At 47.4% G+C, this 26,976-nt stretch overlaps 6 protein-coding genes across 6 annotated transcripts; 3 read left to right on the top strand and 3 right to left on the bottom strand.

Moving 5' to 3' along the window:
- Positions 1-1,890: 1,890 nt before the first annotated feature.
- On the top strand, positions 1,891-3,376 carry PtA15_7A690 (uncharacterized protein; the record flags this gene model as incomplete). The annotated part of the gene is made up of 5 exons (XM_053171323.1): positions 1,891-2,012; positions 2,080-2,286; positions 2,356-2,998; positions 3,079-3,180; positions 3,257-3,376. 5 exons carry the CDS (start codon positions 1,891-1,893, stop codon positions 3,374-3,376), a joined length of 1,194 nt encoding a protein of 397 aa, XP_053022516.1.
- Positions 3,377-4,717: 1,341 nt separating this feature from the next.
- Positions 4,718-5,800, bottom strand: PtA15_7A689 (uncharacterized protein; the record flags this gene model as incomplete). The annotated part of the gene is made up of 3 exons (XM_053171321.1): positions 4,718-5,295; positions 5,412-5,508; positions 5,612-5,800. The coding sequence occupies 3 exons, from the start codon at positions 5,798-5,800 to the stop codon at positions 4,718-4,720; spliced, it is 864 nt and encodes a 287-aa protein (XP_053022515.1).
- A 902-nt stretch (positions 5,801-6,702) lies between these two features.
- On the top strand, positions 6,703-8,030 carry PtA15_7A688 (uncharacterized protein; the record flags this gene model as incomplete). The annotated part of the gene is made up of 6 exons (XM_053171320.1): positions 6,703-6,933; positions 7,042-7,142; positions 7,214-7,307; positions 7,399-7,621; positions 7,713-7,796; positions 7,888-8,030. The coding sequence occupies 6 exons, from the start codon at positions 6,703-6,705 to the stop codon at positions 8,028-8,030; spliced, it is 876 nt and encodes a 291-aa protein (XP_053022514.1).
- Positions 8,031-8,662: 632 nt separating this feature from the next.
- On the top strand, positions 8,663-10,505 carry PtA15_7A687 (uncharacterized protein; the record flags this gene model as incomplete). The annotated part of the gene is made up of 6 exons (XM_053171319.1): positions 8,663-8,840; positions 8,929-9,305; positions 9,395-9,584; positions 9,739-9,845; positions 9,935-10,254; positions 10,337-10,505. The coding sequence occupies 6 exons, from the start codon at positions 8,663-8,665 to the stop codon at positions 10,503-10,505; spliced, it is 1,341 nt and encodes a 446-aa protein (XP_053022513.1).
- A 756-nt stretch (positions 10,506-11,261) lies between these two features.
- On the bottom strand, positions 11,262-13,487 carry PtA15_7A686 (uncharacterized protein; the record flags this gene model as incomplete). Its single annotated transcript, XM_053171318.1, has 6 exons — positions 11,262-11,339; positions 11,430-11,947; positions 12,034-12,382; positions 12,472-13,062; positions 13,131-13,252; positions 13,349-13,487. The coding sequence occupies 6 exons, from the start codon at positions 13,485-13,487 to the stop codon at positions 11,262-11,264; spliced, it is 1,797 nt and encodes a 598-aa protein (XP_053022512.1).
- A 6,474-nt stretch (positions 13,488-19,961) lies between these two features.
- Positions 19,962-21,501, bottom strand: PtA15_7A685 (uncharacterized protein; the record flags this gene model as incomplete). The annotated part of the gene is made up of 3 exons (XM_053171317.1): positions 19,962-20,150; positions 20,272-21,044; positions 21,165-21,501. 3 exons carry the CDS (start codon positions 21,499-21,501, stop codon positions 19,962-19,964), a joined length of 1,299 nt encoding a protein of 432 aa, XP_053022511.1.
- Positions 21,502-26,976: the final 5,475 nt, after the last annotated feature.

The raw sequence follows: 26,976 nt of genomic DNA, 5'->3' as shown, positions 1-26,976 counted from the left end.
TGGGAAAAGGCTTATCGCCAGATCCCAACGGCTCCTAGTCAGTGGCCATATTTGATGGCGAAAGACTTCAATGGAGGAATACTGCTGGATACACGAATCACTTTCGGCGGCGTGGCGGGATGCGGTTCCTTCGGACGGCCAGCGGACACGTGGAAAAAGATAATGTTAGCGGAATTCAACGTAGTACAAATCTTCCAATGGGTGGATGATAACCTATTCGTCAAGAGAATAGACTCCCCAACGCTCATGACAGACGTGATAGCAAGATCGGACGAGTTGGGAGTGAAAACGAACAAAGAAAAGTACTCGCCGTTTCTTGAAGAACAGAAGTACGTTGGTTTTATTTGGAACGGCGTCAACAAAACCGTCCGCCTGCCGGAAGAGAAGCTTGCGAAGCGAATCGGACAAATCCAATACTTCTTAGAGATAGGGGCATCCTTTTTGTATGGGGAGGTAGAGATAATCGCTGGAAGATTAAATCATGTCGCCTACATGTTACCACAGCTCAGGTGTTATCTATGCGGCTTGTACCGTTGGTTGAAAAACTGGGTACATAAGGAGCGGAAGCGCCCGATACCGAAAGACACCGAGGAAGATTTGCACACGTGGCTGACAACACTCAAGAATTTCACACATACTAGACTAATAGCGCGGCAAGACCCAACAGAGATAGGATGGGTTGGAGATGCGTCGACGAGCTACGGTATTGGAGTGCTAATAGGAAGAAGATGGGCTCAGTTCCGACTTCGGTCCATGGACGAATTAGACAAGGGGATAGATGGAGAGTTAGAAGAAGAACGAATATCAAGGCTGGAGACGGTAGCAGTGCGGCTAGGACTCCTAATGTTGCTGAAGCTGGGCGCCAGGAAAGGAAAAACATTCATTGTGTGGACAGATAATACTTCCACAGAAAGCGTGGTCCTGAAACGGAAATCGAAAGACCGGTTCGTGAATGAAGAGTGGAAGAAGATTCAAAAGATCCTCATTGAATTCGAAATCAACTTGATAGCAAAGCGGGTGACGTCGGCGGAGAACCGAGCCGATACGCTTTCCAGAGGGATCAGACTGGGACATCGGGGGCGAGACCAACTACGGATTGAGGTCCCAAGGGACCTGGAACTGTTGATCACGCAAACGACAGAGGAAGATTGAAGAAGTGAAGAGGCAAGGAAATAGTAATACACTTTATATCAAAATTATAGGAATGTTTATGATGCGCGTTGCGCAAGGGGCGCCGAGGAAATCTTCCTGGTAAGATGAACCTCGAAAAACCAGGCCCTAGAGTGAAGGGCGAATCTCAGACAGGTTTTCACCCGGGATAAGGGCGCGTTAGGTCTGAGCTGGCTCCAGGCCCTGGAGTGGTGGGTCGGGCTCAGACCTTTGTGCAGAAGAATCTCGCAGGAGGCTACAGCATATTGCCTACCAGGGCAGTAGAGCAGGCCTCCTCACTCTCTCTACTTCCAAACTAGCTCCGCGACACACTCCGCGGAGTGATAGTCAAGAGAAGGGAAGAGAAAGAGGAGAAGGAGTTCTTCCCCCCTTATCCCATACTCGAGTGACTTGGGGAGCTACAACAGTAGCTTTCAGGTCACCCTAGACAATAGGAAGGAACTAGTTAACCTTCAAGCATTGTTGAAAAAGTGAAAAGAAAATGGGCCAAGGAGTTATCCGCGGCCCACCCACGCGCCTACCACGTGGCAGCGGATTGGATCCCCCGAAGAGGGTCCGCGTCCGGGATTACAGCTGCGCACAAGTTTAGCCGCTGCGGGCAAAGTTTCGAATCCATTCGTACCGCGGCCAAGGTTGCAAGACTCTTTTTGCCTGCAGTAAGAATCTCGCCCTACTTACCGGCCCGGTTGAACCTGGAAGACCGCCTACATACGAAACATCATGAATCCCTCATCTTCAACGAAACTTGCTGAACGTCAATCCTCTCAGATACCCCCGGAACAATCCTCAAAGAACTCAAGCCAGATCCATCCACCCGGATGGGTGCATTTTGTCGCTGGCGGGTGGGTCCTCTTCGCTCAATGGGCGATTTAGCTTCTCAATTGTCGTTGAAAAATCTTATCGTTTTAGGCTTGGGGGAATGTGCGGCGCTATAGTGACCGCGCCATTTGATCTGGTCAAGACAAGACTTCAATCTTCTACTTTCCATGCTGACCGCTCTCAAATTACCCGGTTTACATTCCCATCATCAGCAATGCCCACAACAACAACCGTAACCACCACTGGATCTTCCAATCGTTTGCTTTACCATTTCATCGATACTGGCAAGATCATTCGGTGAGTGCACGTGCCGTTGAAATTGATAAAATGCAAGTGATGATTTAATCTGCTTGATGCTCTTCTCAGTGACATCCATCGTCTCGAGGGTTTCCGAGCACTTTTCCGCGGCCTTGGCCCGACCCTAGTCGGCGCAATACCAGCCCGAGCCATCAACTTTTACGTTTATGGGATGGGGAAAGAATTTTATTGTAACCTCATCACCCCCACTTCTGACAATTCTTCGACTCTAGTACACATCCTCTCGGCTATCACCGCCGGTATTGCAACCTCAACAGCTACCAATCCCATTTGGGTCGTTAAAACCCGGCTTCAACTCGATGTACCTTCCTCCAATACACCGTTTCCTTCCGCAGTACGCACTGGGGCCCTGGCGATCGACCCTCCTGCACGACCTTCCATCGGTTCACCGATCCTTCCAACTTCCTCTAACCTTTCAAAACGTCTCCTGAGTCCCCTCGGCAATTCTCTACATTGTATCTCAAAAATTTATCGTCAAGAAGGTATCCCTGGTTTTTATCGCGGCCTATCAGCTAGCTATTTGGGTGTCACCGAGGGCACCATTCAATGGACCCTTTACGAAAAGTTCAAACGCCTGGGATCCCATTTCATAGAGGATCGAGATAACCGTCAAGAAGGAACATGGTCTACCAAAATGGTTGCTGCTGGTGCCGCCAAACTAATTGCAACAGGAATCACATACCCCCATGAAGTAAAAAGCTTGCTACCGATCAGATTGGGAAAGTTTTGATATTCATGAAGTTAATTATCTATTCTCAACATGTATGATAGGTCGTTCGAACTCGAATGAGGCAAAAACCACCTCAACCACCTGCGAAATCGAAATACGTCGGCCTCGTTGCCACTTTCCGGGTAATCTTAGCAGAGGAAGGCGTCAGTAATTTCTGTTTTGGCTCAGCATGATTTTTGGCAGAAACACCTCAAATTCTAATTATATACATTTATCTAGCTTAAAGCATTTTATGGCGGACTATCGCCACATCTCCTTCGGGTTGTGCCAAATGCCGCAGTCATGTACACGGTCTACGAAGCCGCCCTTTCGATCAGTCGTTCCTCATTTAATCCTTGAACAAGTTAGTACAGTGCTTGCATCAAGTGAAGAGGGCTTGGTGTTCTCAATAATTGTCATGAGGTACACTTTTATTTCGCCACTGGACTATCCCAGCACTCCCGCCAGCACAACAGAAATCAACCGCTTGGACAGCGTAGCCCAAGCAGTTGTCAGACTAACTTTGTCCAAGCAGTCGGCTGATGCGGTGCAGGTGCAGGTGCAGTTTACCTGAGGAGGCTTCCTGGAGCGCACCCTGCGTGGCATACCCTGGTGCTTCGGATACCGGTTCCAGCATTACCCATTGTACACATCACCTTATTTCCCCCGTTGCATTTGCACTGGCTGAAGCAGGTTAATACTTATCTTTTCAATATGAGTTGTAAATAGTTATATCTTAATTTGGTAGAATTGGCCAACTTGGCTTGAGACCAGTACAGAGAATCACTTCTGCCCTTTGGATGCTTGCCTAAGGTTGCGCTGCTGGGATGTGGTTAATTCAGAAAGCAACAATAGTGGATCTCACAACAACATCAATGTCCTTGACACTTCCTCGGCTTATGTCGTTAAGCGTGCTTGACTTCAGGCCCCATGTGCGCCACCAGCTCCCCTAAAACCTATTTGCACGCGGGGGGTGCGCTGCGGTGAAGGTGGCCGGGTTGAGACACCCGGCCATCCGAAGGAATCAATCCTCTTGATGACCGATCTATTCCAGTCATTGAGGTGATACATCATTCTCATGCATGCCTGCAAAAAATCATGCTTAGCAAAAATAAAAATTCCTCATGGAGAAAACCCTCAATCTAAATTTGAAGGCCGTGTTTGGCAGCGTGATTATCACGCAAGAAATAATCACCGCATGTCCCTTTGCATCATGTAAATCATCATCTTTTGGCTTGATCATTTGGAAGTAAACTGTCGAGCTTTATGACAGCTTACTTACAAAAGATTATCCTAAAAATTTGTGTTTTACAATATGTAAGGGTAGCGTGTTTTAAACATTACGCTGCGTAATATGACGCTGCCAAAGACGGCCAAATAGATTTGGAGAATCATATTGACAAAAATGTACTCATGTCTTGTTAGAACATTCCATGCTATCCAAAAAGATCACAGTTTCTTCATCACCTTGTCTACTCAAAACAACCCTATTGGACCAAAAAATAGATGATCACATATACTGATAAATGCCAGCCTCCAAGAATGGTGGGAGGCATCATAGGAGTTGGACAAAAAGATTTACAAGGCATTTCCTGTTGACATGCAACACATCCAGCCTGTAAAAGAATCATATTTTTTGGAAGATCAGGAATTTTTGCTAAGTTCGGGGAGAAATGCGGGCCATTAGAGTAATTACTTGTTTCAAACACCACGTTTCTGCTTCATGGAAAGCTTCCACACTTCGACCGCTTCCCAGTCCTCATCGATCCAGCCCATACTCTCAACCATCTTACGCAAACGGTTGGGTTCAATCTGAGTTGCTCTGAATCCCATCTCAACAGCCATTTGGAAGAATTTGTCCACCAGACTTGGGTCGCGACGCTCGAGGGCAAGATGGATCATTGGTGGCTTCGGTGACCGAGCCGAGAGTGTGGAGAGTGTGTTTAACAACGGACGGATCAGTTCCACGGCGTACACTGTGTCCGCTGAGACAATCAAATCGATCGGAGTAGCAGCAAGTCCATCGCCGTCTACCAAAGGTTGTGTTTGTCCGACAGATAGAGACCTCGAATTCAAGTTTCCGGGAGCCTTATCGTTGGGGCCACTCGAAAAGGCCGTGTTGATCGATGTCCAATCAAGCTCTAGGTTCCAGTTTAGACGACATGTCGAGATTTTTCCGGTCGAAGAGTTATTATCTTCCATCCAATTACGAACATTCGGCACCAAGATCTGAGTCAGAGAGGGCTCAATATCGGTGGCTAGTACTGTATAGCTCAGGGCTGAAAGTGTGATAGACAATAATCCTGTCCTTCCCAAATCAAACAACCGAGAAATATATTTCAATATTACAGTTCAGATTGTCCTGACTTCAAGAAGATTCAAGCTTATCAAGTACCTGTTCCTGCCCCGACCTCTATAGCTCTCAACGAATGATTTCTCTTTGCACGAACTACATTTTTCGATAATGTAGCCAAGAGATAGGCTGAGAGAATCTTCGGGGAAGGATGAATTAGATGCCATTTGAAAAAGATGTGTGAGTCAGTAAAATCCCATGGTGATTTCATCCATCTCCATGGAGATATTTCAATCACTCACTTGTGAGCTAAGCCAAAGGGTTGAGCCGGTTGATGTGCGGCAATTATCGTTCTGGATCAGGCGAGCCACTCGTTGATTACCACAATCAATCGAGTAACCTTCGATGGGAGGCCATAACGGGTATTCTAGCAAAGTGAGGTGCTTGGTTTCGGATGCCGGTATCGGTCGACTGAGTTGAGAAAGACTCATGGCGGACCGGGACGCCGGCGCCGAGCTGGAAACGCACAGATTCATGCGCGGTGCCAAGGGTTTCACACACCTGTTCACTCATTTGCTTGTGAACGATGCCCGATTAAAAGTCCCTTCCTGTTCCTGACCCGATATGAGGCATTTTAATCCCTACTTCTTGAGCATTTAGATATTTAAACGGTTCCGAGTCACACTCCTTGGTCTCCAAGCTCCGCCATTGAATTTGTCTGGGATCATCTCGCTGCTCCGAGCCTCACGAGGCCTCGCGATCAACCGAGGAATCGCCACTGTTCAGCCGCACGGTCGTCCACACAACTCCGCGACAATTTATATGGTTGATGAATAATTTTTCGATGAAATATTCCGCTCGCCCTTTAATCGCTCATATGCACAAAATGTACAACGAAGAACCCAGTAGCAATATGTCGTAGCTGGGGACATTTGACGCGAAGAGCTGTTGTTATGTTGGAAAAGTGATTTGGTTTCCTAGTGGCCTATGAAAGTTCAACCAATTTGAATAGCTCAGCAACCGGGACCTGGTAGCAGATTGCTCCTCAGATACGGGCTGGCATTGTTGGGCATATCGTGTTGCGCGTGTAATCTGAGGAGTGGAAGTGATTGATTTCCTTTCCACAAATTCCCATTGATACATTCCTTGAGTTGGACTACCCCAGACTCTTCTAAAATCGTCGAATCCCAAGTACTGGCTTACTGGGTTAATCGAGTCATTCGTACTGGTATCTTTGGTGAGCTTGTTGAATTTTGATTCTCCACGACTTGAAGAAACTTACCAAGATGAAGCAGGCTTTTGCACGAAGGCTCGAAATACAACAAACTTAATCATATTAAAGACCAGAATTTGACGACAACTCATCCGGTGTGGCTTCTGAATCATAGTGAGAATGTCAAAGCTAGCTCAACTCTTCGTAGTAATAGTGATTTGGGCCAGCATCGTCACTCCACTATCCTCACAGGGACCGCCCCCAGCTCCGCCAAAAGCCGAAGACCCTAAGAAACCCATCCCTCAAGGGAAAAACTTCGTAATCAAAGTAGGGGGTGATGATGGGGCCAAGGTTTTCAATCCACCGACAGTCCGAGTAAATGTTGGGGATACGGTCACATTTGAATACCATGTGATTAGATTTTCTCTTTTTTTTTCAAAGGTTTTGTAGGAAACCCACGTGCCCGATCAGTGATATTTGAATACGATGATCCTGACAAATGATAATATCTCCCAATAGCCGAAGAATCATACCGTCTCACAGTCAACTTTCGAGAACCCTTGTGAAGTCCCAATCGGACCAACAGGACCTGGATTCAACACAGAGACGCAAAGCGTTGAGTAAGTCTCTTCTTTGTATAGCGACTCCGATTTTCCAAAACAGTTTTGATCTCACAAATTACACCATGTAGGCTCAAGACAGCAAACAGCAATCTTCCGCGATGGACAATACAAATTTTGTTACCGGACCCGATATGGTTCCACTGCCTGCCTCATTGCGGAGCTGTGAGTTCTTCGAATTTTATTCCAGGAAATGAAGTTTTGGATGATATGTAGATTTTTATTCCGCTAGGCTGAATTCGATCCTGATTTTTAGGGAATGGTTGGAGCTATCAATCCGCCTACTTCTGGAGATCAAACCTTTGAAAAATATGTCGAGAACGCCAAAAGGACAGGGGGAAAGGCCAAAAACCTGCGAGCTGGCGCCGGTGCCGGCGAGCAGCCTCCGGCTAGACCGCCGATTGCGGCGTCTGCGGCTAAAGCAGGAGATGCAGCTAGAGCAGGAGACAAGTCTGCGCCTGGTTCTTTCAAGGCCGGAGGTTAGTGGTGGTAATTTTGCTTTCGACTTGGTGTCCAATTATTCAAAATTATATCTCCACAAATCCACATCCACTTACCTCCCATAAACAGGACAAGACGGGACATTGAAACAAGGTCCGACAAGAACGGCAGATGAAGTGGCCGCAATCAGCGCAAACTCAGCATCAGTTGACGGTAAGTTTTGGTGTGATAATCTGTCAATTATAGCAATAGGAGGTCTGATCAAATAAAAACCTTAATGAATGAATTTACTTCCAAAATCCAGGAAAAGATGCAAGTACTTTGGCTTCAAAAGGGAAAGACCCGGGGGCAGGTGCCGCTTCTATGATGATGGAGAGAAGGAAGGCAGCTATTGCTTCACTCTCACTTTCTTTGATAGTCCCAGGTGTCTTAAACACTATTTATTGATAATGATATACAAACAGCAAACAAAAATAAAATCAACACCAAAATATGTTAGTAGAATGGTCAGCCTTTGACATCCTTGATTTATTCTTCAGAAATTCACTTCACAATTAAAAAAATGTGTAATAAATTTCTTGAAACAAATTGCAGATGTCTTGTTTGAAAAGCTTTGAAAAGCCACCGTGATGATTTTGAAATTTACTGCAAGATTTATGTGAAGAGAGGATAAAATAGATGATGATCCATCATCCAGGTGAAAGAAATCCATAAAAACTTCACGGATTTTGAAAAACCTCCCCTCTGAGTCTTAATTTATCCACTTTGGCTTTGTATCATATATACATCCCCATTTCTTTTTGGTGCCAGTATTCAGAAGATTAGGACTGCTTAAATTCTCAAAACCATTTGGCTGCTTAATTGGTGCCAACATGAGCTGATCTTTTCACTAATGACAGTCTTGGTAGCCTGAAATTATATCTGTAGTTGAAACAACATTCATTTGCATGTAATCATCATTAAGAGTGGCGCCGCCCAGCGTGTTTCATCCCGAGTCACGAAGCCATGCTGCTTGAAGTGGGAAGCTGTTTGGGAAAAGATCTGCGGAAGCGCTGTTTTGAGGCACCCGGAGATACCCGATGATCGAAAGCCGAGCCCGAGCCCCGAATCTGGAGGACACAAACACTTGGCAGTGTCCACTTGGACGTTTTTCTCATCCAACAACACAAAACACCGGAGATATGGCTACTCGAATCGTCAGGTATACCGCACGACCACACAGGGGCTTCGTCCAAGTCTGTGCTGAATGGCAACTCAGTTGAGTATCTCTCGCTAGAAACTTGATAGCCTTGCCAGGATTCCGCTCACTGACAACCATTCTTGAATTTAACGGGAAATTTACCAGTCACTGCGATCTCGATTACTACCGTCATCATCGCCCTCAACATTTCCCTCCCCAACTTATCCAATCCATCCTCACAGTCCCTATCCACATACCAGACCAGACTACCGACGATCCAGTACCGAAATCCGATCCCGAAATTCATCTATCTTTCCTATCTGAACCCGGTCAATGGCCTCTACTTCAAAGGGAACGATGATATCTACTTTGTCAGCTTTTGGGCCTTGCTCTGGCTCACCTTCAGAGAACTCTCGATTCAATTCATCTGGACCCCCATCGGCACTTGGCTCGGTCTTCGGAAAAACTCTAGCAAACTTGTCAGATTCGCTGAACAAGGCTGGACGTTGATCTATGTTTCAATCTTTTGGACGATCGGCGTGGTCAGCCTTTCTCTCTCTTCAAATTATTATTTCTTTAAATATAACACGTCTCACACCCAACCACCTCACTTGTTTTTAAAATACTCCAGAAAATCCTCTCAGAGTATCCAGATCCGATCTATACCTTGAACATCAGACAATATTGGGCAGATCATCCGCGTGACTCTATCCCAGCTCTGACCAAATTCTACTATCTTTCTCAAGCCGCTTTCTGGATCCAACAAATCATTACTTTGAACCTCGAAAAACCTCGAAAAGATCACTACCAGATGCTCACCCGTGTGTCATTTTCACTACTTTCCAAGTTATATCCGGCTCCTTTTCTTCGATTACCGGTGCTTGAAGCAAATGGAAGTAGAGTGATGACTGACTGTTTTGGTTCTTCATTTTGTTTTGTTTTTGATTGTCTCATGCATAATTTTGAATTCTCCAGATCATCTGGTCGCCTGTTTCTTGGTCTGTGGAAGTTACGCGATTAACTTCACTGGAACAGGAACAGCTATCCACACCACCATGGACTTCTCGGATATTTTGCTTTGCGTGAGTAGTCGGAATACCTGGCCGTGATAGCACAATAATAACAATAACAATAATAATGGGACACTGATTCATGATGCACACACATGTAGATGGCCAAAATGCTGAACTATCTGGGAGGCGGATGGATGTGCGATGGGATGTTCACGCTATTTGTGCTTTCTTGGATCGTCACTCGACACATCATCTTCCCGAAGATAATCTGGTCGATCTATGCCGAGCTACCATTAGATGTTGAATGGGTTTGGAACCCAGCTACAGGACAATTCGCATCCACTTGGTTCTGGGTCGGCTTCCTAGCCCTGCTCTCGTTCTTGGAGGTGCTCTTGTTATTTTGGCTGTGGCTGATCCTGAGGATCATGTGGGGCGTCATTGTGGGAAATGGAGCTGAAGATGAACGATCTGATATCGAGTTTGTCCCCATCTTTCTTTTCTTCAACCGATCCATTTTTGGACACGTTCTTATCGATTTCCTTTTTATTTTTATGTTTCAGTGAAAGCGAAATCGCAGTACGAGAACTTGCGGAAAATGGTGAAGATAAGGATGATCCGATCGAAGCGGAGAAGAACCCACTCTTAATCAACACTCCACAACTAGAATCGCTGGGCGACAAGATGCCTGAATATGATGATCATAATCATGACCGACCTAAACAAAAATAAACTAATCCGGATTTCTTTCTTCCAAGAAAAGAATGCGAGAAACAAAAAGAAAACACTCCAATGGTGGAAAAAGCTTGAAATATGAATAGAATACCTTAAATACCGAAAATTCCTTCCTGCAATCACGTTTTTTTTTTGTTTTCCTTTATATTCTTATTCCCAAATGTTGATACCTTCCATCAAATCCCATAGAGGTCAGCCTCTAGAGTCTTTTACCCTCCTCGCCATTTCAGTCAAACCAAATACACCCATATATGTATGCAATACAGTTAACATCAGTGCTTTCTTTTCTTTCTTCAGTTAGATTTTGCTAATTGAAGTACCACCCCCAAACGTGTTGTTTTTCTATCTTATTGGTTTGAATGCAATGGTTGGCGTTGGGTACATTAATGATCAGTCTCAGCCTGTATGGGTGGACGCGAATATCTGAGACAGAAAGCTGGAGGGAGATGACAATTTACTGCAGAAGTACATGGTGTAACCTGTCCGAGTGTATTAAGCTTCACACATGGGGTTTGCGTGCGGACACCATCCACCGCTGCCTCACACTAAGTTCCCCGCTTTGGAGGGCTAACATAGAGGACACAACTCGTGCATCAATTTTGGATTCTTGGACTTGGTGACCATACGTATACTTATGATGGATTTCGATATATTACAACAGAGTTTAACGTGACGCCAATGCAGGAAGGAGACAGCAATAGACTGAAGAGGAGAAAGATTGGCATTTCAGAGGCAAGTCCAGTTGGTGAGAGGTTAGAGGGGAAGCAGCTCGTCTGTTGCGATGTTATTCATTGGATCCTCGTGGCCTAAATCACGATTCATTCGATATGCCTGCGAGAGAGAAAAGGGAGAAAAAGTTTCAGTAAGTTCACGTGAAAACGGAGAAGGAAGCCGTCAAAAGAGATGAGATCGAAAAATTACCTCGAGCTGTTCTTCGGTGATCCCAAAATCACCGCCATCTTGAGCATTGTACGAGAGCTCCTCATCTCCTTCCATCTTCTTCCTGCGCTTCTCCTCCTGGATAGCTTGACTGAGTTTGTCCCGATCAAGCTGACCAACGTCGGCCCGGCCGTCCAAGCGCTTCTTACCGTCCCGCTCGCGCTCGCGTTCTTCACGGGCGAGATCAGCCTCGGCTGCCCGCTTCTTTCCCTTGGCGTCCCCGGCTCCGGCGGCCTCGGCGGCTTTCCGTTTGATGTTCTCCTCGATCTGCTGCACCAGGCTCTTGGTCTCTCCCCCATTACTGCCCTTCTCCCCACCCCCGCTCGAGCTGCCCAGCGCACGGGTCCCAGTCGCGTTCACTTGGTCGTTCGCCGCTTCTATCCCCGCCTTGCCGGTACAGTACGATTGCTTTGTGGTCGAGTGACAGCAGGAAAATCCCCAGACCATCTTCGTCGTGTCGTACCACGAACCCCAGACAGAGGTGTGGTTACCCGGATAGACTGGACACAATAATTTAGAAAGCAAGAACAATGGATCAGCAAGTGCAACTCGGTCAAACAGGAGATATATATATATATCAACTCACCATCTTCGTCGTATTTCGACTTTGCCTTCGCCCTCTCTTGCCCTTTAACAACCACACCCGTCCGAGAATACTCCACATAGCTCTCGGTTTGCCCGCTGAGGAGTTCGATAGGCACCCGTTCCAAATGTTCCTCACCACCGTAGCGTTCGAGGATGCCGACTTTACTGGTCTCCTTCAGCTTTTCTTTCTTTTTCAAGAACTCCTGGTGCAGTAGTTCACCCTGCGTCGGATTGGCGTTGATATGCACGTCATTTCCTCGCTGCTCCGATTGCCACGCGAAGAGTTGTAGCTTTTGGACCTCCGAGGCACCTCCTGACGCTCGATGGAAATTGTCTCCCGCAAATTTGGCCTATAATCGTATTGGGTCGTGTCGGATTAGTACTCTATAGCATGTTAATTGAAAGGAAGACTGAAAAAAGAAGAATCAGGGTGACTGACATCTTCGGGCGCAATATCGACTCTGGGGGCTTCCCTCATCGACCTAGTTTTCGGGTCATAGTAGGAAGATTCGGTGTCGAGATTCATGAGATACTTCGCAGTATCTTCACGAATCCGAAGGTTTCGAACGGTCATTCGGGTTTTAGCGTCCATCTTCTGCCCGGCCTGGTCGGCCGCATCGGCATATTTATCCTCATCCTCGTCGTCACTCTCGTCACTACTTCCGAACTCTTCCTCTTCGGCGGTCTTTTTCTTGGCCATCTTACCGGCCCTGGCGACTTTCTTGACCTCCTTGAGATCGGTGCTCTTGTCGAGTTGTTCCTCTCGCATCTTCTGTCGGGCCTGTTCAAGTGCTTGATGCTCCTCAACGACCTTCTTGTGTTCAGCTGGATCGTATCCATCCCATCGGTCCCGCTTCGCATCCCAATCCTCTTCGTCCTTTGAACCGAGCACTAGTTCGTCTGGTGCGATATCTTTGTTCGACCATTTGGCTCCCTTCTTTCGGGGTCGTTCGAGGCAATCGACCACTTGATGACTCATCGCTCCGCAGTTAGTACATGCCCCCTTTCTGTACTTGGTGGCTGCATGAACCTAGATATTTTTAATCAAAGATTAGATTCAGTTATCTATCAAGTGGCATGTAGGTTATACGACTTTACTTTTATTCCCCGAGAAACCTGTTCCTTCAGCTTAGCAGGATCCGCGTTGTATTCTTTCCCCTTTTGATGCTTCAGAGATGGGACACCGGTGTTCATATACCAAGGCGCCTGAGCCATGAATTCTTTTGAGGGTTAGAGAAAATGAAAGCAAAAATTAGGATAATCATCTATTTGTAGGCTCTTCTTCATTTATATTGCGGTGGATTTGAAGAGCTTACGAGGAATGTGAGGATTGATGGCATTCCCATCTTCGTCCACTTCGGCTGGGGCATTACCGGCTTTTCGAGCGGCGTCGAGATCCTTTTGACGCCGGAACTCTTCTCTCGAGACTTTTCCGAGTGCCGAGGCTGTGGCCATCCTGTTTTTCCTAGTTCGTTCTTCTGGGTGATGTTTGTGGTGTTGGTTCTAGCAGATTGGTTGGATGGCGGACCCGAGGCCGGCGCAACTCGTGCGGGTTGTGCGGGGTTCCGGATCGGATAAATGGTCCGGTCCGGCCTGCGCAACTATGCAGCCCCGCATCGCTCATTCCGCGCAGCTGAACTGATGGATATTGGTATCAAACCACAGAACCGGTGCAATCAAGTCATTCAAATCACTTGAGAGATGGACAACATCAAGAAAAATCGCCAGCTTGTTCTCGAAACTCCGATCAGGACACATGAACCTGATAGCTGATGGAGGTCTGGGAGTCGGAGAGACAACACATGCATAAACCATCCAGACAAAAATCCGGGCAGCTTGTGCTTTGCCGCCCAAGTTCCGTCTTCCAATAACAATCTTGCAATAGTGAAATCAGAGAATCAATGTCTTCAACTTTGGGGGCTTGCGATACTATGAAAAAAAAAATGGAGAAAATCATGGCACGGCAGGGTCGGCCGCGACTGTCACCAGCCCGTGGACCCTAAAAGTTCAACTCTGAGGGGAGGAGGGACGCATTCCGACATAAATAAATATGTACAGTTGCAAAACCTACCATCATCTCGCAAGGGTGCAAGAGTGACGTTTCGAATAATAACAACATAATTTATGAGCAATTGCAAAGCAAAAGTTACAATGAGGAGAGGTCAACAATAATTGAGATATCGACAGGATTAGTTTGATAAATGAGGAAAGAAAACTAGGCAGGAACTATTTTTGAACAATATTTGTGAGCTGCTGAGGTTTAGAGATGGAGTAAGAGAATCAATGCCTTGAGAGAATCATGAGGACCTGTTTGTCGTCGATGTGATGTGCCTTGGAGTCCTTGGGAGTGCTTTTTTCGTTGCAAGTGCTCAAGATGCTGTTGACAGCCTTCTGGAGGATGTGGTCCCGGCTATGTCCAGCAAAATAAACACGGTCAGCAGTCTTGCAGGCATTCAGGCAGATGGAGGTTGTGAATGCTTACATGTCTTTTGCGACCACCTTGTCCTTGGAATTGTGGAGTGATAACTGGAGTAAGAAATTTGAACTCGTAAGTTGACTGTCTCTCGAACGCACACGGCAGCATCACGGCGGGACTTACTTGGCAGCTTCCATTGGAAGCAGAGTGTACGCTCTTCTCGCGTGAAGTTTGAGCTGCTCTGGAGGAAAAAAGAAGTGAAAAGAGCGGAACAAGGTCAGTTGACAATGATACAGTGAGATAAAGGACAGTCAGCGTACTTCAAACATTGAGATTTGGAGAACACTTCAGAGACGCCTTTGCTGCTGGTGCAGGTGACACTGTCGGCGGAGCTTCGACGCAAGAGGTGGTCGGCATCGAGGTGGATTGCCCGACGACTGACGGAGTGCTCCGCTTCCTGCTCGGAGGCCTTTGCAAAGAAGCCGCCCATGCCGAGGGCCATGTTCATCGGGAAGAAAGCGCCCCCAAAGCAGGCCCCGCCCATCGACCAGGCCAAACTGTTGATCCATGGGGATCCAAACATGCCCAGGCCCATCCCGTCCAACGAGTAAAAGCCGTTGTACATCCCGCCAAATCCTCCAAGCCATTTGGCATCCACGTCTTCGTTCTTCGCCCCGCTTACTTCTTCTCCGTGCGATGCGGCGACGAGTACAGAGAGCAGGGTGATGAGATAGGCTAAAGATACCATCTTAAATTGGGACAGAGGGGATGATTTTGGATTGGAGTGGGTAAGGCTGGAGTTGAATTGTGAGGCTGGCGGTGGAGTGTTGGTGCGGTGGGTTGGATGATGATGGGAGAGACACTGAGGCCAAAAACGAGCCCGTTTTATACCTTCAATCGGTGTTGCATTTTTCGACGAGGCTTTGATCCACGCCATAGAAGCAAGTCCTCCTGCTTGCTGAAAATTCCGGGCTTTGCACCTAGTACATAGGCACACCGCTGGCACCCGGAGTAACTTGGATATTGGGGACATTTTCTGCAGCAAAGCTGGGTGTGAAAAACGGCAGCCCAGTATTTAGATGGAAGATCCCATGACAAGATTGAATATTTACTCTCGTTGTGCCTTCTACCGACATTTGGTGAACAAAGTCATCACGAAAAAACGTGCCGGGTTAAATGCAAATTTTCCCCGCGGAAGTGACCGGTAGAAACACAGCTTTAAAAGCGGGATATTTAATGAAAAATTCTTGGCATGGAATCAGCCAACTCCCATACCGCCGCTGGCATATGAAATGTGGGCATGTGAATGAGGTCGAGGAGGTGCTGGCCATATGTGTTTGAAACCAGACGCCGGTTCTGGAGTCGTCGTCGCCGGCGGAGTCCTTGTTGTCATTCATGGCCCCACCGGCATCATTGAAGGCTCGCAGGTCTGTAATTGCCGTCTATTTTTAATTCGGGAGTCCGCTGATCTGGATTCGGTGTGAATCCGAGCTTTTCTGCTCAAAAGGGGTTTTCATGACAGGTAATGTTGAAGAGGGTCCCGACCCCCTGCCTGTCGGTCCACCGTCGGCACTGTTCCGTCCAGGGAACCCTATTCAGGCTGGATTGCAATCGTGGACCCCTCGGGGAGCTATGTGTATCAAGAGATGCGATTCTACAAGGCATGTAGCATGCAACGCTTGATTGATCTGGAGAAAGGCAGAGTCTGCCAGCCGATCATCGGCGTAACTTCTCCCTTACTTGATTTGAGCCGGCGTGTGGAATAACTCCACAACTTTCTCGACCAACAAGAAGAATTGCAGTTTGACTTGAAGCGTTGTCGCAGTAACGAGCATCATCAGCCATCGGCTACCATAAGGTCACGAAAGAACAAATGACTGGGTGATCCACTCCGGCGCAACAAGTTCTCCGAAGAACAGTTCAGCTGCAAGTAAATATGCATTGGCTTCCACTGAGATTGGTCGGAGTTTCTTTCAATGCCCATTAGATTTTCCTCTCATTGTGCACAGGGAGTGAATAACAGCGGCACAGCTCACTCAGATGTGTGGTATGGCACACAAGTCTCAATCCCTTCAATTCAGAAGGTATGTGTCACTTTTGGAGTAATAAAAACGTAATGTATGAGCAATTGCAAAGCAAAAGTTACAATGAGCATAGGGCAACAATAATTGAGTTTTCAACAGGATTAGTTGGATACAGGAGAAATGAACACTATTGAGACACTATGTTTAAACAAGAGATACAAGACTGCTGAGAGCTTCAGATTTGGTGGCAGAGAATCAATGCCTTGAGAGAATCATGAGGACCTGTTTGTCGTCGATGTGGTGTGTCTTGGCGTCCTTGGGGGTGCTCTTTTCGTTGCAAGTGCTCAAGATGCTGTTGACAGCCTTCTGGAGGATGTGGTCCGGGCTATGTCCAGCAAAATACACACGGTCAGCAGTGACTTTCAGGCAGATGGAGGTTGAGGATGCTTACATGTCTTTTGCAACCACTTTGTCCTTGGAATTGTGGAGAGACAGCTGGAACAAGAAAATGGAAGTCGTCAGTGGACTGTCTCTAGAGCGCGCACGACAGTGTCACGGTGGGACATACTTGACAGCTTCCATTGGAAGCAGAGTGTAGGCTCTTCTCGCGCAAAGTTTGAGCGGGACTGTTGAAAGAAGAATGCAAGAGAACAAGGTCAGTTGACAATGATACAGTGAGATAAAGGACGGCGATCGGCGTACTTCAGACATTGCGATTTGGAGAACACTTCAGAGACGCCTTTGCTGCTGGTGCAGGTGACACTGTCGGCGGAGGTTCGACGCAAGAGGTGGTCGGCATCGAGGTGAATCGCCCGACGACTGACGGAATGTGCGGCTTCCTGCTCGGAGGCCTTTGCGAAGAAGCCGCCCATGCCGAGGGCCATGTTCATTGGGAAGAAAGCGACCCCGAAGCAGGCGCCGCCCATCGACCAGGCCAAGCTGTTGATCCATGGGGATCCAAACATGCCCAGTCCCATCCCGCCCAACGAGTAAAAGCCACTGTACATCCCGCCAAATCCTCCAAGCCATTTGGCATCTCCACGCCGTGGAAGCAAGTCCGCTTGCGTGCTGAACAAACCTAAGTAGTAAGATGCTGGAACCCGGTGTAACTTGGATATCGGGGTTATTTTCTACAGCAAAGCTGGGTGTGAGAAACGACAGGCCAGTCCGTAGATGGAAGATCCCATGACACGATTGTCAGGGTCGGCAGTGCTCTAGAGCACTCTCTTCGTTACTTCCACCGACGGAAGCCCATCGGTGAAACATACTCATCACCAAAAACGCGATCAAGGAGTGCAATTTCTTGCCCGCGGAATTCAATGGGCAAGACAAGGCTTGGAGGTTCGGATAACATCATTGGCATAATGTCCTGCCCACCGTCGGGATCTGATGTGGGGATGTGAATGGGCTCAAGGAGATGGATGCCGGCTGCGCATGGTGGAAGAAGACGCCGGTTTTGGAGTTGTCGCCGGCGGATTCCCTCTTGATCCTCCGAACGGCACCATTGCATTGGAGGCTACCAGTCTGGACTTGGCGTCTTTTCTTGGCCCATCTGTTGATCTGGCCCAGCTTTTCCTCAAAAGGGGCTTTCATGACAGGCGATCTTCAAAAGAGGCACAGCTCCATGCCGGCGCCGGCCCGCTGTCGGTAGATCTCTGATCCTGCACGCTTGATTTCTATGTATCGTGAACACCTCCGCGAGTTATGTGTTTCAAGAGATGTGATCCTAGCATGAGGCGCTCGACTGATCCAGAGAAAAGCAGAGTCTACCAGCTCATCATGGGCAATACTTCACCCCCATTTATTTGAGCCGACGTGTGGAGTACTCTCTAGCTTTCTGGACCAAGAAGAAGAATTGCAATTGTACTAGGAGCGTGGTCTCAGTAATGATCATCGATCATCGGCCATCGGTCCGTCACGGAAGAACAAACGACTAGGCGATCCACCCAGGCGCGACAAATTCTCCGAACAACAGTCCAGCCACGAGCAAATATGTATTGGCTACGAGAGTAATGAGTATCATCGATCATAGGAGTCCATCCCGTGAAGGAAGAACGAATGAGTCAACGACTGGGGAATCAATCTACCCAGGCGCAACGAATTCCCCGAACAACACTCCAGTCGCAAGTAAATAAATATGCAATGACTTTCAGTGAGATCGTTCGGAGTTTCTATCAATGACCTTTCCTCTCATCGGTCAAAATAAGTGGGATCTAAGCCACGCAGCTCACTCAGATGTGAGGGATGGCACACCAGTCTTAGTCCCTTCACGGCACCCCGGAAGGCATGGGTCACTTTTGGAATAACAAAAACATAATTTATGCGCAGGTGCAAAGCCAAAGTTACAACGAGTATAGGTAATAGGATTAGTTGGATAAAAGAGAAATGTGCACTATTGAGACGCGATTTTTCAGCAAGAGTTACATACAAGGTTGATGAGTCTGATTTTTGTGCTTGTCACTTTTTTCCCTAAAAAGGCGGCCCAAACCCGGCCGGGTTCGAGCGGCCATTCGGCAAGCCCGCCCGATTGAGGTAGATCCGGAGCCTCTGTCGACAATTGGCAAGTTAGAGATCGATTGGCCAAGTTCACAGCCGGGTCAACTGGCAGAGAACTCAAGGTGGATCCGGGGTCACCTCATTACTTGTAGGGGTTCATATGTACAAAGCTTGATATTCCGCGGTCCCGGAGCTGGATAGACTAGCATCGACGGCTCCTAGCAATCGGAGTAGCACAGAGTAGCACTGCAACTCTCATGTTGAAATTATCAACAGATTCAGCTCATTCTGAACCCTTCGTTTACTGTGTGGTTTATCCATACCAGATGTCGATCACAACATCTTACCTGGCGAATAACGAACTTACAACCTGGTGTCGCAGCCAGCGTTGTTAGGCTAGCGGTAAACTGGGGCCTTGCCATGGCCTCGTCAGGGGTTCGACTCCCCTACAACGCAGGAGAAGCATCGAAAGCCTCCGGTGAATCAGGCATTTTCTGGTCCGAGAGTATTATGCTGCCTTTGGGCAAAGCTTCACATATCTTTTGTCGGTTGTTTGCCAGGTGAAGCTGGGGGGGCAGAAATCACCATGCAGTTATGTAAAATCTTGTGAGAAGTGCTGTTCCAGTCACCAACGTTGCAGGGGGAGGATTACATCCCTCCGAGAGATATTTGACACTGACAGTGACTACTACAACTTACGAGTATGTAGTTGTTTTCAACGTGATTACTGTGATCACCTTTCCCTTAAATTCGAATATTTTGAAAACAGGTTTTGTCATAGTCAATCATATGTTTCCTTCTTGGATCAGATTGGGGTGCCATCTATTCAAGATACAATTATGTATTTGTATTAGTGCCAATGCGAATAGATCAAACAAAATAAATCACTTCCAACACTTGGTTAGACTGAGAGAATCTTCATAATGCTAGACATGCAAGTTCCTCGACACGAGTACTAGAGTGTTGGGCTGTTACTACAAGTTGCTACTACTGTTACTTTTGCGCACGGCTTGCGTCTTGTGCAGCACCTAAAACTACGTTAACAGTACTCGCATAGCAGGCCAGGAAACCTGAGTGGTTGTTGGATAGTGTTCGGCCGCAAGAGAAATCCAAGGGCTTGCCGTCTAAATCGACCACGGCACCGCCTGCTTCGCTGATCAAGATATTTCCTGCAGCATGATCCTGAGTTTACCCAGGCCGAAAGAAAAGCCAGAATTATAAATGGTTAGCAGAGTAAATGACTACTTCAATAAATCTAGGGCGGGTTTCAATGAAGAAAGTGTGAATAAGGGAAGAGACCAACCCAAATCTTTTCCTGATAACCAGCCTTCGTAGGGAATCGGAAATATAGATCACTATCACCTCTTGCGAGAACGCAATACTTGGCTTGACTGTCAATCCTGATTGAGCGTTGAGCGTTTTTCATCTGCAGTTTGTGCGCTATATCCACGGTGAGGTGTTGATTAGAATGATCCGCATCAAATGATTCACAAAACGTTCCATGTTCGCTCAGAGTATGCTGATCCAAGCAATTCATTTTGATCGAGGTATATTCGTCTGAGTCCAGGGGACGTTGGAAAGCACCGGAACCCTTTTCGGCTAAGAATAATGTACCATCAGGTTTGTTGCCGGCCGGAGGAGATATGCCTTTGAGTGGTAGGTTGGGCGTTCCGACGACCCCGAGTACGACTTGGCCATCGACGACCAAGGCGAGACAGATCGCATATTGGCCACCTCGCAGGAATCCTTTGGTGCCATCGATCGGATCGATGGTCCAAAACCGTCGTTTTCCTCCTTCTTTACCCCCCGCACTTTTCCCCAAGTCAATCAATTCTACCAGCTGGTCCTCAGTTAACTCCGGCTGATCTCGAAACTTTCCCCAGATATCTTCATCCGCTGGTGTACTCAATCGGTCGTCCTTCATTCCTTGATTGGTGAACTCAATGATCTGCTGTATGTGTTTCTTGTCTGTTGCATTTAACAATTCTGATGAGTCTTCTTCTCCTACAATCTCATCCTTCGGGAAATATCTCGAGAGTATGAAATTAACTATTGCTTGAACTGTGTAGTCCCCAACTAGATAAAAAAAACAGATCGACAATACGTATCAGTATTCGGAAGAAAGAAAGATACCATGACACCTTCTCTACCAAGGAAATCAAGCGCATGAATAGACGAAAATGTTTGTTTACGGACCGGTAACAGGGCTACGATCGACTTTAGTGATCGAGACTTTATCGGAGTCTCCAGTTTTCAGGCCGGGTCGAATCAGCTGATCGAATATCCTTCGGGTGACGATGGAAGCTTGCAAGACAGCCGCGACCGCAACCTGCCGTTCTAATTGATATCCCGACTGAATAGGAATCATCGCCGGCTTGTGTGAGTTTGGTGTGGTGATCTGTTGCGGTATTGGTTTCGAATGAAGAGTTCTAGTGCATCCAATGATTCCGCTCGGTGCTGTTGTGGTACAGTGGATAATGATATCGCAGTGCTGAAGCCGACGCAAGTTCAGTTTGAGAAAAGCTCCCGCCATCTTTCACTGTTTCATCAACATGTATGCGATCTGCCCCTGATCGACATTAGGGGGGTTCACAATAGGATAAAAATAAAACTTTAGAGTCAATTTTAAGGCCTTTATCAAGATTTTTTTTTAAATCTGGCAAGTTGTACAGGACTGGTTGTCCCCTGAGAATCAAAGCAAATTCTTCATTTTTTAAAAAGTGTATCATAAAGGCCTCAAAATTAGCTCTAAAGTTTTATTTTTATCCTATTGTGAACCCCCCTATTACGTGTTGATGTAACTTGACTTGCACAACTAGGCTTATTAGGGCCTGCACCATAGGGCATGAAAATTGAAATTTTTCAAATTTATTTCTCCCAAAATTTCTTAGAAATGAAACTGACCTTGGCCAAAATTTAGTCCTGAGCCCAAATGTGAAGAATTTCAACATTTGGACCCTCCCCTAGTTTTCACTTTTTCTGTAGAGGGCAACAAAAGTAAGAACTTTTCCAAATCAAAGCCCATGGTACAGGCCCTTAGGACAACCCAGGAAAGCCCTGGAAAGCCCCTATGGAACACCGTAACCAAAATGTATGGATTTTTGGTCAAAAACCATAAAAGGTACTCACCCCAGATGTATGAATGGCCATTTTGGCCAGTAAAGGTACTCACCCCATATGTATAAAACAATTTTGAGGGGGAGGGGGTAGTAACTGTTGTAGCCGAGAGGGCTACGCACTCTGACACTCACCGAAGTCGTGGTATCTACCTCATCCCGGACTCTTGTCCGGGCTGAGACCTAGTGAATCCACATCTTCTTTGTCACTCACGCACCTGGTTCACCACAGGTTATGAGCCCTTGACGCTTATATATCTTCAAATATAAACAGTCTAACAAACTGAATTCCGGCTTAATCATCCGGACCAACTCTAAACTCTTCTTCCTCGCACCAACTTCTGTCAATCGCCAAGCTTAATTTGCTTGCTTATCTGACTGGCCAACAACCAGACAGAAGGTCGACAACGTTGAAAATCTCAATCTCGGTTTCAAACTTAACCCGTTTGGTTTGACTGGAGTTTCAACAAACTCTCGGTACCGATTTCACCGGTGTTATAGGGGTGAGAGCTTTCTCTTGAAGTTTTTCAGTGGCTAGGAAGACTAGCCATCTTCCGAAAGCAGGACTGTGGCCCGGTCCTGTCCGCTGTTGGATTGCTAAGAGAGTCCGTCTCCGACTTGTGGACCGATACCTTTTTTCCGATTTCCGTCTTGTTTATTCTCAGAAACCATATCCCTTCTTTCAAAAATCCATTTTTTTCTCTCTCCTAAACCACATCTCACCTCTTGAAAATCCAAATAACCTCCTCTCTCCTTACCTCCAATCTCTGAACAACCCTCTTGCATATTTTTCTTTCCCCAAACCTTTTTTCTACCTATCACAACATCCCTCTTTTTTTCTTCTCTTTCTCCTTTTTTTCGATTCCTTCCCTACCTTTTTTCCCTCATCACATCACCAACCCTCATCCTAAAAACTCCTCCCAGCCATTTCTTTTGACCTCCTTCTTTTACCGACTTTGCCGACCGATGAACCCCAGGACAAATCAACAATCGACTTCTAAGGCAGCAGGATCATCGAACTGGGACATAGACAATTTGTCACACAGGAATCGTCTTGAGGAGGATATTGCCATCCTCCAATCACAGTTTGAACGTTTGCCGCCTAGCCCAGAGACAACAGCAGGTCCGGTCTGTCATCCCACATAAATTCAGGCGGGCAAACAACGGCGGACTACTCTGGTGGACGACTGACAGCTCCCACCGCGCATGGATCCACGGCTACCATCCAAACCCGCGCGCCACCCCAGAGAGGCAAATATACCAGTCTCTACTCCGGCGGCGGCCATGGGCCAGCAGGAGCGCCTGGATGCCAAGCTTGCCAAGCAAATTTGTGATTTCGAGGAGGCCAAGTTTCTCCTGAAACAGAGCAAGTTGGTTGGTGTGGCAATCCAGACAGGCAAGGTGCAATTCCGGCAAGTCAATACCCTGAAGGCGGATGGCGCGAATTTTGCCAACTGGTACCGTAATCTGGCCAAAGTCGGGAGGGCAGCAGTAGATGACACACGTTTGTTCACTACTGCGTGTGAGAACTCCACCTACGAGAAGATTGCGCAGGCCCTACTCATCTCCAGCGTCGATCAATTGCTGGTTGCCAAAATGCAACAACTCCCGACATGCTTCGCGATGTACACGGCCCTTTTTGACAAATTCAAGACATCCTCCCGGGCCGCTCAAATGTTGATCTATTACAAGTTCAGGCGTTTCAAGATCAATCCTGATGGGCACAATGCTGGGATTGCCTTGACGCTACAAGACTTGCAGGCGGAATGGGCAGCGGTCAATGTGAAGTTCGGGATGGATGCGTTTATGGGTTTTGTGCTTCAGTCGGCGGTGATGGAATTGGAGGCAGAGTACAAGAAAGCTTTCGAGTTGCGCGTTGAACAACTGGTCCAGGATGACAAACAAGGACACTGTCCAAGTTTCAACTTAATCATGAAGGCACTCGACATATGCAAGGACCAACATAAACATACTGTAGAGTTGTTGTCTGATGCAGGACCAGGTTTCACTTCTAAAGCTCCCCCTGCGGCGCTCTCCACCTCGCCATTGGCGATCAACAATTTCGACGTATCAGCTTTTCTGGCTGATGTTGATGAACAGGACTGGGTCGACGCACTTGAATTCCATGCTCTCACAGCACACAAATGCTGGCAGTGTGGGGGCAAGAACCACTATGCGAGAAACTGCCCGGAGCCTCAACAGTCAAATCCATCCAACAAGAGGTTGGGTACACCAATGGGCACCATTGTTGGAACAATTTACGGTCATCTCCCAAGTGGCGCTTTGGTCAGCTCCTCTCGCTTCCCTCGGACAAACTTCAAGCGGTCCCAGTTCCCGCCCTCCAGGAATCAACAGCATGCAAAGAATCTTGCGGACTTTTACCGACCGCGGTATCAAGGCAACAGTCAACAATCGCAACAAGCGGACGCTGGACCCTCAAACCCAGCAAGAAAGGGGGTTGAGGCCCATATCGTGGAGGTAAATGGGCTGCTGGATGATTTGGATGACCTGGACTTCCACTCCATGGCGCTGGGGGAAGATCTGGTAAGTGAAGCTGCTATTTTTGATACCAGTGCCTCTCATGGTTTCACCGGGTCTAAATTCCTTCTTCACGATTTCCGTCTCCTTCCCAAACCTGTCGGTGTCTCCGTAGCTACCAGTGGGTCAGGATCTTCAATCACAGGCGTGGGAGCCCTAAAGTTCCAGGCCCCTGATGGGACCGTTATTGTCTTGCAACATGTGCTGTACTGTGAGAAAGCCAAAACCACCCTCATATCAATGGTGGCATTGCACAAAGCTAATGCTCTGGTGGCTTATGACAATGCAACAGAGACTTTTCAAATTTCACAAGCATCAGGAGAGCGCTTGTTTGACTGCGTTTTTGAGCCGACCAAAAATCGTTGGTGCATGCCCTACCCAATGATCAGGGCGGGTCTCAAGAGAACGACTCAATCGCCTAGGTGCCATGTCCTCTATTCCAGTCCGAGCCTTTTGGCAACCCCCTCTTTGTCTCACTCTTCCAATTTTCATCACAATCTTCCTTCCTCTCCTTCTCCTACATCTCTCTTAACCTGATTCTCTTCTTGTGTCTCCACCAAGCTCTTCAGTTTTGTTAAACCCGCTCCTATCCTCTGAAGTCAATGATATCTCGGTTATGTCCTCCAAAACTGAACTAAAAACAGATGAGATCTTTAAGGAGTCTTTGGGTCAAGCTACTGATTATCAGTGGAAGCCAGAGGCCCTCACGCCAGACAAAGTGAAGCTGCTGTATTATCACAGAGCTTTTGGCCACACCAGTCTTAGACACATAAGGCGTATAATTAAGTCTGAGCTAGGTTTGGGTCTACCAAAACAGCTCCCTGTTGGGAAGATACATTGTCCAGTCTGCGCGATAAGTAAAAGCACAAGAATTAACCCTTTAGCCTCCACCCTTTGAGTTGCAGATTGTTTGGATGTTTTGGCGGCAGATCTAATGGGTCTGTTTCAGGTTGACTCGATAGAAGGCGGCAAATACCTTCTGACGATGAGGGATGTCGCGACGGGTTACGCTTTCATCAAGGTGCTGAAGAAGAAGTCGGAAGCCAACCAACATATCATTGACACAATAACCCAACTGGAACAAGCTACCGGGAAGCGGGTGAAGACACTGGGGAGCAATAATGGCGGAGAGTTTGCCAATCAAAAACTGAATGATTTCCTGACAAAGCAGGGCATCGGAGCGGAGAAGGCGCTTCCGTATCACCATTATCAGAATGGGGTGATCAAACGCTTCAACAGAACGGTGGCGGACATGGGACGGACGATTCTTTTTGATAGCCCCCTTGCAAAAAGCTTCTGGAGCTACGTGTTTGTCTGGGCAACTTATGTGTTGAACCGTCTCCCGAACAAAGCTAGCGGCGAAAAGACTCCCTATGAGGCGATGTTCAACAGGAAACCACAGTACGACGGCTTTTGAGTTTTCGGGAGCACAGGATATGTCCATATTCCCCAAGAAAAGCGCAAAAAGCTCGACGAACGCGCTGTTAAAGGGCATGTGATTGCTCACCTTGAGCAGAGTAAAGGCTGGTTGTTTTGGATACCAGACCAGAAGCGTTTCGTAAGCTCAGCGATGGTACGTTTCTCTGCCGATCTGGCGAATGTTCCGGTAGAAAAGAAGACGTCAATCGTGGATGAAGCGGCTCCTCCAACTCCGGCCGCAGTCTCACCGGCTGCCTCAAAACTCTCAGTCAAATACATCATGAACCTCCTTCAGCTTGGTGATTTCTCGCAAGAAGTGGAATTTACAAATCAGGAATTGATTGTTGACAAGATCATTGACTTGTGCCAGTTCTATGCAATCTCAGTTCCCAAGACTTTCAAGGAGGCGATGAATTCCCCTGAAAAGGATGCGTGGCCGAAAGCTATAGCGATTGAACTTTCTAACTTAGAGCAAATGAGAGTCTGGGTGTTGAAACTGAAACCGGAAGACAAGAAGGCGTTGGGGGGCAGATGGGTTTTTGCAACAAAACCAGGGGTGGAGAGAGTGGGCGTGCGTTTCAAGGCCCGCTATGTTGCCAAGGGTTTTACACAGGTTGAAGGAGAAGATTTCAATGCGACTTTTGCGCCAACGGCGACTTTTGTCTCGCTCAGGCTTCTGCTGGTCATTGCAGCGGTGTATGCATGGCCGGTTCAGTCCTTCAATTTCGTGGCCGCCTACCTCAACTCACCAATAGATGAAGAGGTTTGGGTCAAACCCCCTGAAGGGATGGAGACCCCGCCTGGCCATGCACTTCTGCTGAAGAAAGCGCTGTATGGACCCGGCAAGCGGCGAGATGCTGGTGGCTCCATCTCAAAGGAGTCCTGGACAAGTTTGGCTATTCCCCTTTGCAGTACGACAACAGCCTATACGTTCT

The sequence above is a fragment of the Puccinia triticina genome, chromosome 7A, assembly GCF_026914185.1.
Source record: "Puccinia triticina chromosome 7A, complete sequence".
Taxonomy (NCBI): domain Eukaryota; kingdom Fungi; phylum Basidiomycota; class Pucciniomycetes; order Pucciniales; family Pucciniaceae; genus Puccinia; species Puccinia triticina.
The sequence above is the reverse complement of the archived record's forward strand: the minus strand, read 5'-3'. Positions and strand labels throughout refer to the sequence as shown.